Source organism: Cynoglossus semilaevis, chromosome 4, assembly GCF_000523025.1.
Source record: "Cynoglossus semilaevis isolate Cse_v1.0 chromosome 4, Cse_v1.0, whole genome shotgun sequence".
Taxonomy (NCBI): domain Eukaryota; kingdom Metazoa; phylum Chordata; class Actinopteri; order Pleuronectiformes; family Cynoglossidae; genus Cynoglossus; species Cynoglossus semilaevis.
Window position 1 is genome coordinate 16,612,247 of NC_024310.1, and position 21,358 is coordinate 16,633,604.

Here is a 21,358-nt window from a genome sequence, read left to right on the forward strand (position 1 = left end):
GCGGTTCAACAAAAAAACCCAACATAAATAAAGGTAAAATGTAAATTGTACATTTTACTGTTAAAAACACTGATGACACATGACTGGTTTCTGGAAAATAAAAACTGTGAAGTGTCTCAAGTGAATCCATTAAATATAAAGAGATATTCAACTGAAGGCCAGGGAAATGGAGGAGAGGATATAAAAAAGGAGGGAGAAGAGGATGAAGGATTCAGAAAAAATGATTGTGAGAGAGAGAAATGGTCTTTTAGGTCAGAACTGGGCTGCCAGGGTTGGACTTGATGTGACTGCATGACACTGAGATACTCATATCTATGTGCCTGCAGCAGAGTAGAAGTTAAGGACAGTGGAGTCAGATGAGTGTCAGTGGGAAACGACATCAGTGTCTTTCTCTGTCTCCATGACTGACAGTGATACAAGGCAGCCCACCCTCTTTCAAACACACACACACACAAACACACACACAAACACACACACACAGGTGCCCAAAGGCTCTCTGTGAGAACAGATGTTTTGCTGTGACACACAGCATACACTGCAAATCACATCAGTTTCACAGCAACCTTTTACTCAAGCAGTCATGGACGACTGTGATTCAGAAGAATCGCTGCTTCCTTCACCAAACCCTGACTCACTTTTGTCAAAAACCTTTGTTCCCTCAGATAATATCTATTTGAACCACGGCGAACCACTGTCTGGTTTGAAGGACATGAGTGAAAACATAATGTAACACAGATTTGCAGAATAGAAAATAAATATATATATATAAATATTTATAAAATATATTAATACGGGGGTCACAACAAGTTTGTTCTCAACTGGAAATAAACTATGGATTATGAAGCTTAATAGTTCACTACAAATGAGTTTTAAAATCTTATTTCCACATTTCAAATCCTCTCTCCTGTTGCACACTGGAATCCAGGCTCCCGTGTGACAAAGCCACAGGTAGACTCAGACAGAAGAAGAGATTCTAAAGTGTTTTTCTGTGTTGGTCTCCTCCCCTCTCCTCCCCCATCAGACCAAGGGCTCACAGTGAGGAAGGAGTACAAAAGTAGAAAAAGACAAAGGCTGTAAGCCCCCGTACCTGCACTTAAAGTAACTCTGCATTATTGATGAGAAGACAAAGTGAACATTTATTTATCATTGAGAATAGGTAGAAACGGGGCTGCTGCTGCCTGCAGAGAGAGAGAGAGAGAGAGAGAGAGAGAGAGATTGTGTGAGGGGCCACAGACGTAGAGAGGTTGTGTTGGAAAAGACCGAGGAGGCTGTGTGAAGTGTGTTTTCTATGCCCAGTTACGTCCTCACACTAGAAGGTCACGTCTGAGATCTGCCCTGTGTTATTTTATTTATCTGTAACAGACAGACTTCCACTGTGTCTTTAACCTTGGAACTCACTTTGATGTAAGTTTCTCTCCCGTCAATCACTGTACATACAGTACATACAGTACTGTGAACACTGTATCTCTCATTGTAACAATAATCTTATCATTTTAATAGTAGAATTCACAACAGCAGCAATGAATTCCAATTCAGACCCAAATCCAAACTGTGAAACTTTCCTGAGGGCAGTGGGCACTCTGCCAATCAACATAATAATAATAACAATCCTCAATGACCCTAACCCTAAGTGAGATTTTGGACCATCTAAAACAGGGGTGTATGCACTTCTTGGCTTGGGAGACACTAGTCAAAGGACCAGGCTAAAGTGATCTACCTACATTGAAAATGTTAAATATGTATTTACTCATATAAGCTGAACATACTTCATTAATTTCCTACTGTGTCTTCCTAGGACCTGGCGTCCACATATATGGACATTTAGGGTCTTCTAGACCAAAATAATACATTTATCTCTATAAGGGTCCACATATGAGGACTATATACTTCCACTTAGTGGTGGCAGAAGAATATAACGCAATCCAGGTTAGATTCTTGGTAGCCACCAACACACCATATAGTTCAGATGGCAACTCCCGATCTAAATCCAACCCAGCCCAGGTAAAAAAATCCAATCAAACTTCATGGCTCATTCTTTTGGTCAGATATGTAAATAACATTTTTCAGACTGAGGCGATCACCAAAAAGTGCACATTGATGATGATCTTCCCAAAGGTTCTGAGAAAGTGTGATCGATTCTAGAAGGTGAGGCCTTTACTGAACCACATGGTGAAAGGCTGCACCTTAAAAAAGATCTTACATTCATTTACATTTTTACCTAGAATTTCCATACTCCAGCTCCATCAATGAATGTCAGAAGTCTTCAAATGACTCGTCGGTTTGGTTTCACTTTGGTTTCTCATTTGACCTGCTGCTACAAACTGACCTCAGGTGTCCGCATTGGGACCGGCTCAAATATAAGGTAACCACAACAGACACGCTCCTATTCAGAAGTGATTACAGGGATTTTACCAGAGCGTGATTCATCGACTCCATTAAGTCCGTGCATGTACTGGTGCTATCATGACAACTGTTAAATGAATGGACAAAGCCTACAGTCAGGACAACTGTAACATAAACACTATTGTTACCATAGTGAACGTAGTGCTTTGTAAGAGCGGATCAAACTTTCACCTGTCACGACCACCAGGAAACCTTCACTGCACAAACTTTGGATTAAATAACGGTTCAGCTGTGACTGATTTGGGGTGAAGTGACGTGTGAATGTGGCCGAGCATGAACGTATGAACAGCGCGATTTTATGGACATGGCTATACATTTGTGTGTGTGTGTGTGTGTGTGTTTGTGCGTGTGTGTGAATGCCACGATGCTGAGGCCGTTAGGGAATAAGCACTCAATAACAGCTGACACTGAGCTGCCCTCTGCTCCTGCTCACACAAAGGACTATGATTATATTACTGTTTGACTGCCTGTGCCGTACCGCCCCCCCTCCCCTCTCCCTCCCTACCTTACCCGTCATACGCAATACTGCCAAGCCCTCTGTGCTCTCAACGGCTAAGATAATTACCACTATTGTGTGTCACACACACACACACACACACACTAGCATGCAAAGTGTGCCCTGTGCTTGCCAGCTCACCCATCTGTCTCCCACCATCTCCCCCATTTTTCCCCTCACTCTGTCCGTCACTTTATTTTTCTTCTTTTAATTTTGGCATCATGTTAGAGTCAGTCTTTGAAGACATTAAAAAAACAAAAAAGGCAGAGTCATTCATTATTGACGTTGGACAGCAGTTAAAGGGTGTTAATTCAAACAACGGTGATAGAACTGTTTCATGAAGCACTGGTATATAGTAATGCACTGGTGCACTGACTGATTACTGAACATCAATATCCTCCCCAATACCTGATAATCTTCAGCACTCTACTTTTACCTAATGAAAAAAAAAAACACTGAAGAAGAGTTAAGGATTACTCTGGGCTTCCCTATCCTCTGTCCTTTCTTCTTTTCTCCACTTAAACTTTAATGTGTTTTCCTGCTCAAGTGCTCCTCAGAAATGGCTTTGGTTGCAGAAACAACAGAGTGGCTGTAGTGTGGTGTGACGCTGTATGTGTGTGCGTGTCTACAGTATGTGTGTGAGAGTGGACTTGGGGAGGAGGGGTGGGTCTCACAATAGGATGTTGTCATGGTGTTTACATGGTCGAGGGAAGCCACAGACAAATGTGGCCTTTTATTCAGGATGCTCTTTGACATTTGTTGATCTGTCTTTTCCCACTGTTCCTTCCCTTTATTTACGCTGATATCAAACCCCACTCTCCCCCACTCCCTCGTCGTCTTTCTCTCTCTTGCTCTGTTAAGACGACCACCTTGAGCTTGAAAGGCCAATCCACTCTAGAAATCCATCATATAATCCAGCCACTGGTGGCAACTCTGAAGACACACACATCTAAAGGGGCTGACAGTGAGTGCTGCTGGTTGGATGGAGTGAGACAGTTAAGGGAAAAGAGCAAGAGTGAGTGAGAAAGAGGAATGCCTCTCTCAATGGCTGCCATGTGGCTTTAGCCATCTGTTGGCAGGGTCTAAATTAATTAGCTCCACTCAATACTGGTTTGGAGGAGCCCTGTATTTTAGACCGTCTTCTGATCCCACATCCCCAGGATCTCTATCTCACAATCTCACAGCTAAAAATCTATAATTTAGATTTGGCCTGCCCGGGGAGAGCTCACTCTATTATTCATCTTTTGTGATACCAGTGTTGAAGTTAAACTGTGGGCCACTGCTCAGATTTACGCAGAAATGATCAACTTCCCGTTGAGCTCCAGACATACAAACATCCTGGTGCATTCAGGCGCGTGGTTGGTGTGTTTATTCCTGTACACAGTTAGACACAGAACATTGGGAACATTGGCTGTTTGGTATTAATCAACAGAAGCCATCAACTAATCAAATTCTGGGAACTGACAAAAGCATTTTTCATAAGAGCGCTCTCTCTCTCTGTCTGTCTGTCTCTCTCTCGCTCCACATCCATTAACATACATGTTCAAAGGCTTCTTCTATACATTTGTATGAGCAGCACCTTAAACAGTCCAATATCAGGTGCCATTAAAGGCTCTGCACATGCAATAGCAGAATAACTGAATCCCCGACCATCTAATTCCTACTCAATCTGCTTCACCCGCTGAGCCACAGCATCATTCATGATGCACCAACTACCAGTAAGGTAATACCACTCTTACACTTTTCTATTTCCTACCAGTAAGGGAGTGACGTTAATACCACTCTTACACTTTTCTATTTCTACTGAACAAACTCAGAGCTGGACAGCTTCTTATTTTTGCATAATGATGCACAATATTTACACAATACTGTAAAGTATTTTATATCACTGCACTTCCATTAAGTGATGTTTGGTTAATGTTGTAGTAAATTTTACATTTTTATTTGTCCAGTTGTTTTTTTTTTCTTGAGGTATCTGCTACACTCTTCTCCACTGCATTCTATTGTATTCTGTGCTATTCTATGCTAACAGAACTAAACTGGCCTACACTACACTGTACATGCACTGTACTACTCTATGATATTCTATTACATTCTATTCCACTGAATACCTGCATCCAATTACATTGTGCAATGTTTTCCACATTAAGTGAAGCTACACAAACAACTATATATTCAAACTAATTATGTTGAGATTTAATTCTATAAATTATAAATTGTTTCTATTATAATTATAAACAAAATGTGTACTACTACTAACAATAATAATAATAATAATAAAACAATATATTATTATTATTAATAATAATTTCTTGTGATATTATCACAAGAAATGTCACAAAATATTAGAACATTTACATTATTTTTAATGTAATCTAAATTTCCATTTTAGTCCATGTTCATTGATAAGAACATCCACAAGCTGGTCAACATGATAAAACACTACTTTAATTCCAACTTAGTCATTTATTACTATTAATTGGTCACTTGATAATTCTGACAAAAGCTAAAGCCAGTCCAGAACTTATTTAGATTAAAAAGGTTTTTTTTTCTTTTCTAATTCTACAGTTAGCTTTTAGGGTCATGTGGGCCCAAGAAAACCCGGATCAATCGAATCAATGGATCAATAAAAGCACATCAGTACATGTATATGTCATGCACACCATTCCAATGGCCTGAAGACTGCTCTTCTGCTGCACCCCTATGTCAATAAGTGTTTGTGAATGAAAGGAAAGACTGGGTGACTTTTACAACATAGGTCATTTTACCATTTTACGACCTACTTTAAAATCAAATTAGCTCCAAATGGTGTCCTGAGAAAATGTTGGCAATTATTCCTTCTGAGGATCTCAGAAATAAAAACAAAACTCTTCATGAACATCAATTAAGTGATAGAGGCCAAAGTAATTTTTTTTTAATAAAAGATTGATATCTCCAACAGATTTGTTTATTTGATCAGGTTTAAGAAAACTTAAAATGATTGAATCTACAACTTGTTTTTATGGTGTGAAAGACATTTGTCATAGTTCTGCCAAATAAGGAATTCTCTGATGGAAACACTGTTGACTGATGTGTATTACTTTAATGAAAGATATGTTGAGAAATTGCTTTGGAATCGTCATATTTCTGTTTTCATTTGTCTAACCCTAGTCATTGTCACAAATTACGTTTTCATCTCAGATACAAAAACAAAGTATCCAAGGAATGTAAAAAAATCTGACATCTACAATTTTCTAGAATCGTATTAAAACACTCTAGTTTATGACCTTATAACCGACATTACATCAAATCAAAATTAAATATGAAAAAAATTTAAAAAATCACGGAAAAAAGGAAGAAAACACACCCTTCTCTCACCCTTCACCCTCCTTCTCTTCTTTTCTCTCTCCCCCCTTATCCCACTTTTCCCTCTCATCCTTGGGGAGTGCTCTGTGCCACCAAGGAGACGACAGATGGGGCTCAACATCATCCAGAGAGTGTGAGACGCGGAGGGGGAGAGAATAGAGGGAGGCTGCATTCATTATTTACATCACTTGGTATTGGAATATTAATGCTAAAAGCAATCTGGTAACCCTTCATTAAATTAACTGGAGATGCAGAGGAAGAGTGAGGGAAAGGGTGAGGCACAAAGGACGAGGAGCGAGGATGGGAGAGACAGTGGGGGAGCAGCGCTGCATTAAATGGGCCCTAAAATTAGTGAAGCAAAAACACCTCCATTAAGAAAGCGTGCCTATGTTCTCTCTCTCTCTCTCTCTCCCTCTCCCTCTCCCATCTCCACCATCGGCCTCACATCTTTTCCTTTCTGCTTGCCGTCTTCCTTCAAGACATTTTCTTTTCCACAGACCAAAACCATCACTTTACCCACAACGACCTGGACTGCAGCACTTGGACAAATGGGAATTCTGTGCAACAGCTTCTTTCACTGTCACCTGGTCGTTCCCTCTTGAATCAACTTTTTAGTTCCATTCTTATTCATTCATTCCTTGATTAATTTATTCACATCTTTCTACCCCTTCATCCTTCACAGTCCAGGGAGGAATTGCAGCCGATCACCTGACATCAGGTAAAGGCAGCTCCTACCTTCATGGTCACATCCACACCTTCAGTCATCGTTTCTGGGCCGAGGGGCAGAATTCTGGAAGTAACCCTGTGACCCCCTTGCTGTAGGACATCAATGCTTACCAGCACGCCACTGTGCTGCCCCCTGATTTCATCTGCATTCTCAATTTCTCTAATTCAACCCCAGCAAACCACAGTATTACAGACTGACGCTGATGAACAACCCTGTCCCAAACCAGACGTAATAACAAACACCTCAGCGCTAACCAAAGCCTTGTTCTAATTCTGAACCTAAACGTTAATTCAAGTCTTAACCACTTGTGAACATTCTCTCTACACACACATACACACACACACAGGGATATGCAGCAGCAGAATGGTTCTTTCCTGCACAGCAACACGTTGCGTGTATGCAGAGGCACTCTCCCTATTAGTGGAACACCGTTACGCACTGTTGACTTCTGGAGAGGAAAACATACACTCCAGTCCACCCGCTATCAGCTGATGCCACTATTACCCACCCCTCCACCTGCCACTCTGCCCTTCACAGAGGGTGTGTTCACCATGGGCATAAAAAAAGGTAGTAGTGAAGAAAGTGTAATAGTAACCCAGACATAAATTCAATAAAAAATAGGTCACTTCCTATTGGAGGCATAAATAAAGTCATTCAGATCTGAATAAAGTTCCGGTGACATTTGTCTGGCCTTAATAAGACAAAGAACAACAGTAAGGGTGTTGTTCTTCAGTAATATTTCTGTCCTTCATCCTAGAAAGTGACCACTTTGTGTGGCTTTTCATGGACCGTGCTAAATTTTCCCTGTGCTTTAATAGAAAAACTACAATATAGATTAACTACAGTATACAGTATATTATTAGCATTATTATTAATCAATAAAAATAACCCCATATATGGCAGTGATTTTTTTTTTTTTAACTTCATTTGTCGGTGTTAAAACATCCAGACCTGGACAAACATTTCAACAACATTTAGAACAATGTAATAAGTCATTGTTTTTCAGTTGTTAGAGTACGGAGGAGTGGAGGGGTGGGGTGGGGGGGCAGACGTAAAGAAGCAAAAGAATAAATGCCAGTCTGTTTTCCCTCAGCAGAAATAAACAAGGCGTTCACTTGTCATCTTGCAAGAGAAGGGCACACTGTTTCTGCGGTGCAAAAACACACACACACACACACACACACACAAACTCAAACTCAAACTCAAACACACACACACATAGAATTGGAAAATCTGGAGATGGTAGCTGTTGGTGAGTGGGGGTGCCTAAAGAGAAGACGAGTCAAAAATATCTGTGTGTATTCTTGGCATTGTCAACACAAGATATGCCGTCCTGTCTTTGCATTGCTGTGAGCCTTAAAGTTCTGCATGCACGATAAACAACTTGCAAACATTACGAAAAAATATTGCGTTTTTAGGTTAAATACATTTGAGATTAAAACAGAAATAAATTATCGCTGACTGGAAAGAAATGTAGACTTTCTGTAATTGGCTGTTGATCACAGATTTACTAAATCTCCAATGTTTAAGTCAATGTGAGGGTCCGCATAGACCAATGATATCTCTATATAAGGGCACACAGTGAGACAGTGGTTGGTGCTCTTGCCTAACAGTAGGAGCATTGGTTGTTTGGGTCCATCCCTAATATTTTGAAACAGTGTTTTCATCATCTCCAGTGTCTGCAGGTTTGTACTCCACTTCTTCCCACAATCTCAAAATATGCAGGATTAGGTTACTCACCCACTCTAAATGGACCGTGTAATTTTAGAGTGAATACATTGACCAATGTGAGTGTGAATGTTGTTCGTCTCCGTGTGTGTGGCTCTGTGATGATGGACAGGAAAACTGACCAGGCAGTAGAATATGAACAGATGAATGAATTGTATATTCACCATTTCTGCTGTAGTTGCTAATCTACATGAACTCACATTAAAAGTTTGATGTATATTCAACTAGCAGGCAAATAAAAATTTAATCTGAAAAATCTGTTGACAACAAATCTCAAATTTAGTGACAGGTTTCTTCCCCTACTACCTTCTAAAAATACCAGAGCCACCCAACGCAAGAAGAACCCTAGCTGAGCCAACAGCTCTCAGAGAATTGACTAAGGAGTGGGGAAAAAGGGAAAAAGGAAAAAAAAAAACAAGAGAGAATATCTCCCAAGTCGTATTTAAAACTCACATTACTGTTTTCAAACAATGTCTCCAGTGAGACTGAGTGAGAGGAACAGTAACTTGCATGGCCCCAGGCTCCGTAAAACAATGGTTATGAACGTCAACAAAACACACTGCACTTTCAAAATACTGTACAGAAAGCGAAAACGCAGCATGGGAAGAAATAAGTAGGTGAGAGAAATAAGTAGTGAGAGGGCAGACATGGTGGAACAGGGAAAAAAATAATGATGCAAAATAAAAGGCGGCGAAGCGGGTCCTGATCAGTGGTACAACGGAATAAATGTCAAGTCAAACAGTAAGACAACGTTAGGAGACGGGAGGTGAAGGAAAAGTGGGCAGGATGGAGGAGTCGGTTGATGCTACAAATTAGTGAGAAAACGGGACAAACGTGTTGCTGTCTGTAAAAGATCACAGCTGTTTGGACGTTACATGATGGAATCTTGAAGTAAATGTGTCATAAAGTGACCTTTTCATGCCTGATTTTTCTTTGACTCATCTGAACTATTGATGTGGAGGTAGGGGGTGGCAGGAGGAGGGAGGTCCACGTGTATGCTGATATCCCGCATACGTCTTGTGGGAGTCCTGAGGGCGACCCATACATCCCACAGAGGCCATTGATTAGCTATTAATAAAGCAGAGAGATACCACCGCTCCCGGGGGAGGTCAGAAAAGACTACCACACAACCTCTCACTCTAACACACACACACACACGTGCACACACACAAAGTTGGTGTCGTTGACATAATGCATTAACTAGCCTTACTTACCCTCACTTTGATTATTACAGAAATATAATAGGTGAGCAAAGCGTAATGTAAATCTTAGTCTAATCTGGCCCTAATTCTAGTCCTGAATCTAAGACCTGCAAAATATAAAATTAGAATATTCTATTAATACATACGAACAACTCAAAGTGTATCTAAACATGATGAATATTCCAGGAGTTTCGGTCACGTACTACAGGTAAAGGTCATTACAAAGGTCACATGTGTGGCTCTTAAAGCCTAATGCAGATTAGACAGACAGATTTGCTCCACCTGCATAAACCAGATGTGTGTGCCAATAAACATACAGAAAGGAAATAAAGAAGGAAGAGTAGAAAGACGGAGGATGTTGTGAAAATCCTTGAAGGCCATTATCTACCATTACATTTGATAACACCTGAAAATAATATCCATTTCCTCAACTGCTTTTCTCCCTGACAGAATGCTGCTCCCAGTAATCTTGTCTTTAGTCATTAACACCCCCCGCCCCCGCCCCCCCTTAAATGTAGTGTACAGCCAACAGGAGCACACCAACTCCTCAGAGGCTCTTCGTCTCTCTGTCTTGCTCCGTCTGCCTGTGTCTTTTTTTGTGCTACATGTCATGTCAGAGCTCTGTTTCCTGTCTCAGTCCTGTCTTTGATTAGCTGTGATCTATGGGCCTGTTGAAAGAAATGAATTAAGGAAGGTGGATAAAAGCTGCAAAGATGACAAAGAGAGGTAAGAGGCAGGGCACTGGCAGCTGATGGATGTGACTGGGGTCAAATAAAGAAATAGAGGAGACGGGGGCGGAGGGAGAGGCGCATTTGCATCTCTCATCTTTATTTGCTGCAGTTTACATCCATTTTGTTTCTGCTCCCTCACCCTCCCACCTCCTCCTCCTCCTCCTCCTGCGCCTTCTCCTTGTTGTACTCTTCTCTTTCCGTCCCTCCTTACCCGCCCTCCCCTTTCCTACCATGTACAGTACATCTTCAGGTCACGGGTCATTAAGTCAGCTCCAGAGGGGATGTGTTGGAACAGGATATCTCTCATATTACCCTGCCCCCACCGCGCTGCTCAAACACAAATATGCATGTGCACATACATGTCTGCAAGCACACAAATGCTTCCATCCTCCTTATTTATTTTTCCTTTGTTTAAAACAATATCTCCCCACTGTGGAAGACAAAACAAGTTTTTGACCTGTTGGTCGTCATCATCATCATCAGCGGCAGCAGCAGCAGCAGCAGCATGACAGGCATAATCCTGAAATTTACAATACATGTTGCATTTATAGTTTTTTAATGCGTCAAGGTTTCAATCTTTAATTATTTTGTCTTTCATCTTCTACGGCCAATCCCAATCAGGTCACCTGGTTAGGGCAAGGTAGAGCCTGAAAAATTTCCGCCTGATCTATTACAGGTCCACATAGACAGACAACCTTTAACACTGACTTTCATACCTATGGTCAACTTATATTGTCCAATATACAGTAAAGTGCCATTTCAATGAGCATGTTTTTGGAATATGGGAGGAAACCATCAGTAAGCAACATTTCAACTGATCTTCTAATAACAGTACTACTACTCAACTACTAAAACAAGCCACATTCACCACTGCATTACAGATTCATTTGTACATTACTTTTGTTGTCTGAAGCATGTCAGGTCGATTCAAACACCAAACTACACTTTACCTTTCTGCCCAAACTACTCATCTCAGCCAATTTCAGAAAGTTGGAGTTGATGACAAGCAGTGATGAAGAAGTGATCACCATGAGCAACGAGTAATGCTGTGAGGTTACTTTGGCATTTGGCAAAAAATGTGACATGATTGTGTCTGCTTATAATACTGCGTGAGTCCAACAGTAGGGAAGAATGACATTATTAATTATGATGAAATGCAAAAAAATCATTGAAACCTATACATGGCAACACACACAAAATCGTGTTTGTTGATAGGTCAGACACAAACAAACGCACAGATACAAAATCACCTACATGCACTCGCGCAACTTGGTGGTGTGTGTGGTTAATGAATAACTAACAAGCTGAGAGGAAAGGGAGCCATCTTCTCTGAGTAAGGCCAAATGAATCCGCTGAAGCACTATGCAAATGTTCTCTGGGCTAACGAGGCTGCCTGCATGATTGGAGTGCCATTGAAATTCTCCTCGTGCACAGCCTTCTCTCACTTCCTACCTCTCTCTCTTCGTCTATCTCCCTCCATCTCTCCCGCCATTTCAATCTCTACCCAGTACATCCATATTCCTGTGCATACATTGTCTCTCTATCTATCAGTCTGTCTGTCTGTCAGACTGTCTTCTGTATCTGTACATTTGTTTCACAGGCATTAAAGCATAAAATAAAAAAACAATTTTTAAATCCCAATTTTTCTTTCCAAACTCCTGCCATTCCCACAAATCAAGACTGCGGTGCTATCAGTGTCTGGCCAGCAGTGAATGCCCCTGTGTCTTATTCTCTGTCTGTCTCAGTAACACACACGCGCGTGCACACACACACGGTCACGCATACACACAGTGTGCTCAAACAGAGCGAGCTCAGAGTCGCTCTGCACCTGTTCTCTCTGTAAAACATCCAAACACGAGCGCTGAATAAATAACCCGACCTAACACGCATCACTGCCAGGTTCACACACAAACCACAGGCCGTAAACACACATCAATAAGTAAACGCCACCAATTTCCCCTCCACTGACCATAACACACACAACACACACACACACACAACCTTCCCATCACCTTAAACATAAGCAGAAGATACATACAATGCATACATTGGGTTCCTAAATGTCGAATGTCAGATATCGATGGGTATAAAATTGATTAAAAAAAAAAATGAAATAAGTGACATTGTCTTGTTTGTGTTGACTGTGTGTGAATGTAAGGAAAGTGGTTTGACTAATCACTTGTCAGATGCATCTTTAATGGCAAAACACAGTGGCTTTAAAGCCCCTGGACTCCTCTTCGTCCCTTGGGTGGTGGGGACTACAAAAAACTGAACACACACACACACACACATCAGCCCATCTGCCAATAGTCACACTCATGTCCTCATACAACTACCAACCATCTTCCATCAAGCTCTCCACACTAAAGCCACTTTTCCATGTGCATAATTTAGCATGAGCCACTTTGTCCCTCCTTTTCTGCCTATTCTGCAATTTTTTTTTGTCCGGTCTGTTGTGTATTTCTCAGTTTTGATGGAGTGGAAGGAGAAGACAACGCTTTGTCACTTTACCATCTCCTTATAAGTGGCTCTAAAAAGAACGGCACGGAGCGGGGGGTAAAGTTAAGAGAAAAGTGCATAAGTGGAGAGGAAGTGAGCGCAGTCGGCCTCTGCAGAGTGGTGACAAAATGGAGACAGTAGCAGAAGCTGCAGCAGCTGTGGCCACACACACACACACACACACACACACACACAGCCATGGTGAGTACAACATATTGTTGGGTTGTTTGTCTGCAGTGACGCTACCCTCTGCTTAGAAATGAAAATGACCAGTAGGTGTCACTAGAGTAGCTCATAGGCTCAATGGTTTAGTGCAACCAAGTTGCCAGGTTCTATACTTCTAAGGATGGAACTGTTTGTGTGTGAAAGCCAGAGTTCAGCCGTGGTGATGCACTAATAAAAATCAGGCAGCGATGCATCCTCACACCTTCCTCATTCCGCCCGCTGGTTCGCACATGTTACCATGGTGATCAGATAAAACTCACACTGTTTTAAGCCCCAGCTGGAGGAGAAGATGGATACTAACAAAGTCTTGCTTACACACAAACACAGAGAGACACGCGCACGCACACACACACACAGGTGCACAAAAATGTAGTTCCCTTATATACATCCATCAGTAAAGAATCCTCTTTTTGTTCCCTAAGTGACAGGGAAACAAATGCTAATTCCCCTACCTACAGCATCACCAGTAAATGAATAAAAGATAAGATTAATAAAAGAAAGAGAGAGGAAAGGAGGGGAGAGAGAGAGTAATAGAACGACAAGGAGCGTTAGATAAAAAGATAATGGTGGGCCAGGAGTGTATGACATGAGAGGATAATCTAGGACAGCCAGTCAAAACACAACACTCTACCAGTCTGTCTGTCTGTCTGTCTGTCTTCTCCTTCACCCTCCTCCCCCATAACTTCTTAAACAGGCGTCAGCACAAGCAGATCTGGCTGTCAAACAGCAACATGACACCCAGGCAGGGTCGATTTGCAGTGACGCCAGCTGTCAGCAAACACCCTCCTGCCTCTTCATCAAAGCCCATTCAAACTCGGCTTCATTGACCGACACTGTCGTCGCTATGACATGTGACATCTTGTCAGACCAGAACCTTGGCACTGAATGTGCCTGATGAAGACAAACCACGAGAGCGTCTCAAACACTCATGAAAGAAAAAGTGTAAATGGATGCCACCAAGGATGGATGGATGGATGGATGGATGGATGGATGGATGGATGGAGATGGGGGTGGCATGCTGACTTTGAGTGAGCGTACATGTGGCCACAGTTTCTGACACAAACTACCAGTCAGTACCAGGGAGGGGAAAAAAATGAGAGGAGGCTTTGAGCCAAAGATGGATGAAAAGAAGAGAAGCACTGTCTACTTACTAAGACCTATTCATCAGCTATGCAGAAAAGGGAGAGACAGAGGGTGAGAGAGGAAGAGAGAGAGAGAGAGAGAGATGACAAACAAAAGCTACAAAATGAATTTGAAATGCTAATTCAGATGTTGCACAGCAGTTTTAACAGCAGAATACTGGATGGATGGATGGATGGATGGATGGATGGATGGATGGATAAAGACAAAAAATACTGCACATATAAACAGACAGTCTGATATACAGACAGATTGTTTGTCCTCAATGAGTGTAAGCTAATCTTAACGCACGTGTACTTGCTTGTACATATGTGCATGTTTTACTCAACGTGTCCATCAGCTGATCAATAACATAGTCCCAATGAGCTCTTAACACACAGCCATGATACAGTGGCTTGTACTTACACACAGACAAGCAGGCAAATGCACACAGCTATCAGTCAAACAGGCTGCCCCAGCCTCACGACTCTCACACTGAGGGATCTGTGACAAGAGAGAGGGGAATCCAACAGCAAGCTTTATCGATCCAGACTGGAAACCCCCCTCAGGCCACACACACAAATAAAAAACCCACATGCCTTTGTGCACACAAACGTAAACCCTACAGTGGAGCTGGATCAATGTCTGTGTGAAGGGCACAGCCATAGAAAAACACACACATACACATTAACATAGCTCTATACACACACACACACACACACACACACAGCTGAGAGACATGAAAGGCCTGCTCCGCAGCACTCAGACAGGAGGATAAGGAGCAGAGGCCACAGAACGTATCACCTGACCTAAAGTGTCTCATCCCACTCCCTGCGATCTGCCGTGCCCTCACGGAGCAAATGTGAACACCATACAAGCCTGTGTGCTCACAAACACACATGTACATGGCACAAGTTCAAACTAATAAACAGCAGTGCAGCAGCATTAAGGCAGTTTCAGGCTAATGTTATTCAGCTTCAGTTAAACAACAGCAGTGATCTGAGCGGAGGATCAAATGAAAACACAGCCGAGCCCTGCCGGTGTGGCCCCTCTCTTTGGGGCAACTGTGAGGAGCAACTGAACTGATCTATCACTCATCGAATTAGACCCAGAAAGTACACACCAACACACACAGCTCCTCCACTAATGCCTAATGATTTATCCCTGTACCACAGCTATTAACAACGCTGGTGTCAGTTAGTGAGTGAGGGGCTGTAGGGATGTGGCAGGAAAACGGCCGTTTCATCGGACTAGACTGATTGGAGCGATTTTTTAAAGCCTTTCTCCGTCTTTCCTCCCTGACAAATCAGGACATGTCCGTGACACCAATAAATACGTTAGCATCGATTAGTGGCCGTCAACAAACAGAGCCAAAGCGGGAGGAGATTTCCATTACAGAGGAATTGAAAATAAAAAGGCCGCTCTAATAATTTCTCCACGGACGTATTGAAATGAAATATGTTTTCCTATCAATATTCACCAAGCTATCAAACACAACGACGCTCAGACTTGGTCACACAAATATGCATCTGCTTCAACAGTGCATTTTAGCAGAGTGTGAAACCATCAAACATTTGGCCATTTGAGAAGCAAACAGACTTGATGTTGTGGTGAAACTGTAAGTGTCTTACCTGGGATAATTGAGACAGTGTCCTTTTCCCAAGACACCACGCTGACATATTCCTGGACAGCTGAGGGGATGAGGCACTTGAACACGGCAACATTACCCCGCATAGAGCGCTGGTCGGCCACGCGGACTGTGTAAGGCTCCCTGAACACTGTGTGGAGAGAAGACTCAGCGTTAGGTCAGTCGGTCATTGGAAGGTTTAAAAGACGTGAACATTGTTTATTGTGTCGTCTTCAACCACTTCATAGATTCAGAGAAATAGTTAGATCTAAAGATGAGTTTAGCCCACGATGCACTCTGGGCATCATTGGTTCAAATTGGTGTCACATGTACAAAAAAATAATAATCCACATTTGCATTAAAGAGGATTTAGGGGAATAAATCCATAGAGAAAATCATCATCTAAACAGAACACATTTTTCTTTTACTTAGTGCAATTTATTTCTATATTTGTAAAATGAACTTTTTATCTTAATTATTACCAGACACTAATTAAATGTATACCTATAATTAAAATCACCAAAAAGTTTTTTGTAACATTTACTCTTTTTTGCCATTCAACTCTTCCCCATTATAATTCATTTTTGTTTTTCCTGCTGCACATGGCAACAAGACGCAGGCCTTCCAAACCAACATTAGTAGGGTTTATGCGTCTCAGCACATGAGGACAAGGTCTTCCTCTCTTTAGCCCCCGACTTGACTCTTATTAGGGGTGACTTGGAGTTGTGTTAAAGAGTATACACAGTGAGTGGCCCTTAGCCTTTTAAAGAGCAACGCCGCAGATGCTGTGAGACAGGGAAGGAGTGGATGGTTGCTCACGGCCAATGGAACTGTCACATGCAGGCGCCAGGCAGCAGAAACACACCCCCTGCACATGGCAGGCAGAGCACCAGGCTGTGAGTCTGCGCCTGGTGGAGAGTAAGCTGGTGATTCAAACGGTTGAAAAAAAAAAAAAATAGTAGCCTGCGACTCACCCAATTATATCTCCAGTTAATGCAGTCACATGGTGGATTATTGACAAACATTGAAAGCTGAATCACAGGGTGACCTGTCAAATGTACAGTATATATTATAGTGAAATCACATAGATGGTTTTCATTTTGGTGTGTAGCAGAGACTAGAGATTATGTGAATAAAGAGTCCACTACAACCAGGCCTGTATGTCAAAGAGCTTTCCTTTTTTCCTTTTAATACATAAAAACGTTAGACTATATTTTCATGCACGATTAGAAGGGAGAAAAAGTCAAATTCGTAAAGCTTTTCATTTCAGTGTTTTCGCCTTGACAGTTTAAAAAATGCACAGACCAGGTTTCTCTTAGTAATGAGGACAATAATGGCCTGACAAGGTAAAACACGCACACACACACACACACACACACACAAACACACAAGGAGGTGCCCCGCCCTCTTGCGTTTTCACTCACTGCCCCTGCTCTCCAGTGATATAATTAACGCCTAGCCTGAAGGCCAGTTTCCGCGGTCATTAATAATGCTTTATGCCAGCAACCACTGTCACTGGAACCCGGTGGAACCAGAGCAGGCGTCCTTGTCCAAATGGACAAAGTCAAAGTTCGAGGTTTATTCTCCTAAGTCTCTCTTTGATTCCTTCCACGCTCGACCTTCCTACTTTTTCATAGCTGTCGGAGCCTTGAACCTCGAACCTGTCTTTCTTCTTTGCCGTAGAACAGAGGCGTGCAGGGACTGTTCTCTCAAAATCGGTGACATTTATCCTTGTATTATACACTTTACGCGACTGTGGCATTCAGAGCAGTTGCGCTGTTCCTACGCTACTTTGTTATCGCAGCCAAATTGATGGTTGCAGTGAGATGTCCTCTGGTGAGTACATTAAATCAGTCACCTGATGTCCAGGCCCTTAATCTGAGCTGAAGTCTCATTTGTAAACAAATCACATCTTAAGGACAAATAATTCAGATCAAGACTTCATTTCAATTTTTCTCTCAACCAGCCCCTGCATCTCATTGAAGCCTTCTACCTGCCGATCAATAGCCCCAATCGACTGAGTAGCCTCTGCTGTTGTGGCCCAGCCAATTCTATCAATCATTTATTTACTCTCTGATTGACCCCGCTGTCTCTTCTCAATACAGGAGGAAAATTCCCCAGTGCCCGGCCGGCCTCTGGAGGAGTGTTTAAAATCAGTTTGACAGCTCGTACACGTTTGATCCGCTGATGACAGTCATCGCATGTCAGTTCTGCAGTGGTTTCAATCCAGTCAAGGTCACCACAGGTTTGTCACCGCCATGCTTTGACCCCAGCATGTCCTACATTTGCTAATCTCGAGAAATGTGCTGTTCAACCACTCCTCTGTTCATTCAAACCAGTCAAATAAACAACCATGTAACCAGTCTAAATAAAACAGCGTTATCAGCGAACACACGTCTCCCTTCCCAGATACGAAAGACACAGGGAGAAAGAGCATTACGTATTCACTCCCCAGAGCCTTGTGACAGAATATAAATGGTAACCAAACTGATTTGGGTGTAAATTGCGCTGCCTCTCACCACATGTGCAGCAGAATCATTAGGATGTTACTGATGCCTGACTATATGCAGGCTGGTTGCTTAGGAACGAGCTAAAACACAGGTCTGGTGCACTGGGTGCACTGGGAGGCAGGTCCTGTATCACTGTCGCTTCAATAATTAACGATGGGAAACCAAATACTGCATTTATTTATTCATAAAGTGAGCAGTAAAAACACAAGAGTGGAGAGAGAGAAATGGAGTAAAATAACACAATACAAAAAGTGATGCGGCTCCATTATTGAGTGGATGTGAACAGCGGGCCTCGTGGATCGGGATCAGGGACCCTTCTTACAGTGTTAGTAAGGAAATGTCAGCCAGTGAGGAGAATGGGAGGGCAGATGGAGGAATGACATCTCAACACCTGCTGTCTTGGCCTGAACATGGGTTTGTGTGTTTTAGTCGGGGCAGAAGGGAGATGGGGTGATCTCAGTGAACAGGTGTCCTCATTCCATGTATTAACTTTGTATAAGGAGGTGTTAGGTGCACAGAAAATCCAACCCTGGGAATCAGAAACAACACCAGCCCAATCTGCTAATGACTCACGTACGTGTCCGAAAGTTCAGCCTATATTTGAAGAACAGCACTGGCCCGAAAACGTTGTTCGAGTCGTCAAATTATGAGGATGGTTATTTCATTTCATTTCGCCTGGACAGCACAAATGAGCAAAAACTAATTAAAATTTAAAGAAATCATCCTAAGTCCAGTGTTTAATGCAGAAACAAAGAAAAACTTCTTTCAGTTTATGGTTAAAATTAAAGGTTAAATTTCCTTAACAGATGGCAGATTAAAGTGAATGGATGTTTCCAGAAAATGTGTGTTCATACCAACACTTGAATCAATGATACAGAATGTTTTTATAAATAATAATAAAAGAAAAGTTCTGTGGAGCAATAGCTACGAATGTGCTGCGTTGAATCTGCAGTGCCCTATCTATAAAAAGGGGGCGCTGCAGATAAAGCCTAGGATTCACTAACAAAAATCACATTCCTTGTGAAATTGAAAAAGTCAAGAAATGCTACAGTATTTGTGCCATTGGATGACATTTTAAAGGGACATTTTGAGAAAACCTTGGTCATAAATTTGGGAGAATTACAGCACTGACGGGTGAGTCAACCAAAAACATCAGAGGGGACAAAAAGCTGCCCACATGGTGATTTTCAGAAATGTAGAGCTTTCCAGACAGGTGCTGGTGCTATTATTGGACCACAATCAGCGTGCATGGAGAAGGGTGAGAAAAAGTGGGAGGAACAGGGAGGATGTGGGGATGTGAGGAAAGAGAGGAAGAGTCAGAGAGAGACAAGGTGGGGGTGTGGCAGATTTTTGGGGGGGGTATCACACTGTGAGCTGTCGGCTGTCATCATTCTCCCGTGCCACCTGAGACGGGGCAGCCACACCCTAGCGCTCACGCCTCTGTCGCCCATGGCAACTACAGGGTTGTGTAGTATTCTGTGTGCGCACGTGTGTGTGTGTGAATGGGAGAAAGATACTTACTGGAGGTAATGAGGTGCACACACATTATACACATGCACGTGGAGCCCGGTTATGGAGCTGTGCAGTTGTGGTTGCCTCAGCATTTAATTGATTAATTGTTGTAATTATTTGGGAGAGAAGGTCATCCCAACACCGAGGCTGACTAGAAGGTCACTCTCACGCTGGAGGGACTGTGTCTCTCCGGGGACCACGAAGGCCGTGGTGTGGGTGCGTCTGTGTGATGTGATGTGTCCTGCAGAGTCTCTGGATTTATATACAGATACATGTGTGTTTGAAGGGAGGATGTTGACTGGACCAAACATGTCTGTTTAAAAAGAACCAAAATATCAGCACGGTCCATGCAGTGATATCGACTACTACTACGATTTGGTTCACGTGTTTCCATGCCTGTAGCTGACGTTCTTTTTTTTTTTTTTTTACCAAACACCAAGGCAGGGAGCTGGCAACACAACACCACGAGGCAGCTTGATGAAAATGGCTCTCTGTGTAAGAATACGTTGTGTGTGTCTGTCTGTGTGTGTGTGTGTGTGTGTAGTTAAGGGACTTTCCAGTCCATGGACAGATGGAGAGACTGGGAGACAGGAGGCTTGCTGGCATGAGCTGTTCACAGGCTGGTGTGCATGGTATGGTGTGTGTATGTGTGTGTGCGTGCATTTGGAAACATGCATCCATTATTTTAAACAGAGAACACGTATATACTTGTGTGTCTCTTACTGGTTCACGCACATGTTTCCATTGTTTGTCAGATGAGGTCATTTGTCTTACGTTTGTATGTATGTGACTGCATGAGTGTGTGTGTGTGTGTGTGCGCGCGCTCCTGTCTAATTGTAACGGCAGTAACACCTTTACTCAGTGTGTTCACTGCCTCTCTCCAGCTTTGACCTTGGCACTTAAGTGTGAAAGGTCAACCACACCAACTGTCTCTGTGACTGTGTCTGAGACAGGATTTTAATTCCACCAGGACAAGACGTGGCGTCAGGAGACATGTCAATCACACTGAGACAAAGTCTTAGTGAATTAGGCCATTAGGTCACCATATTTATGACCAAATGGACTTGTCATTTTCTTTGTTTACACACATTTTATAAAAAAAAAAGTTTAAAAAAAAATGTAAGTATCTAGAGCCCAAAACTGATGGTCTTGATGTATCAGGTTGATTGGTTAACTCGTCAAATCTCACTGTTGTCTTCAGTGATGTAGCATAGACAGTTTGCTGAGAATATAT

General features: G+C 42.4%; 1 protein-coding gene across 2 annotated transcripts in view; it reads right to left on the reverse strand.

The window, feature by feature from the left end:
* The window catches only part of dscaml1 (Down syndrome cell adhesion molecule like 1), an 83,921-nt gene that overhangs the window by 48,302 nt on the left and 14,261 nt on the right, over positions 1 to 21,358 (reverse strand). For both annotated transcript variants that reach the window (XM_025055273.1, XM_025055272.1), the window contains exon 3: positions 16,107 to 16,253. In XM_025055273.1, coding sequence (XP_024911041.1) covers positions 16,107 to 16,253 — 147 coding nt within the window. The remainder of the gene's footprint in view (positions 1 to 16,106; positions 16,254 to 21,358) is intronic.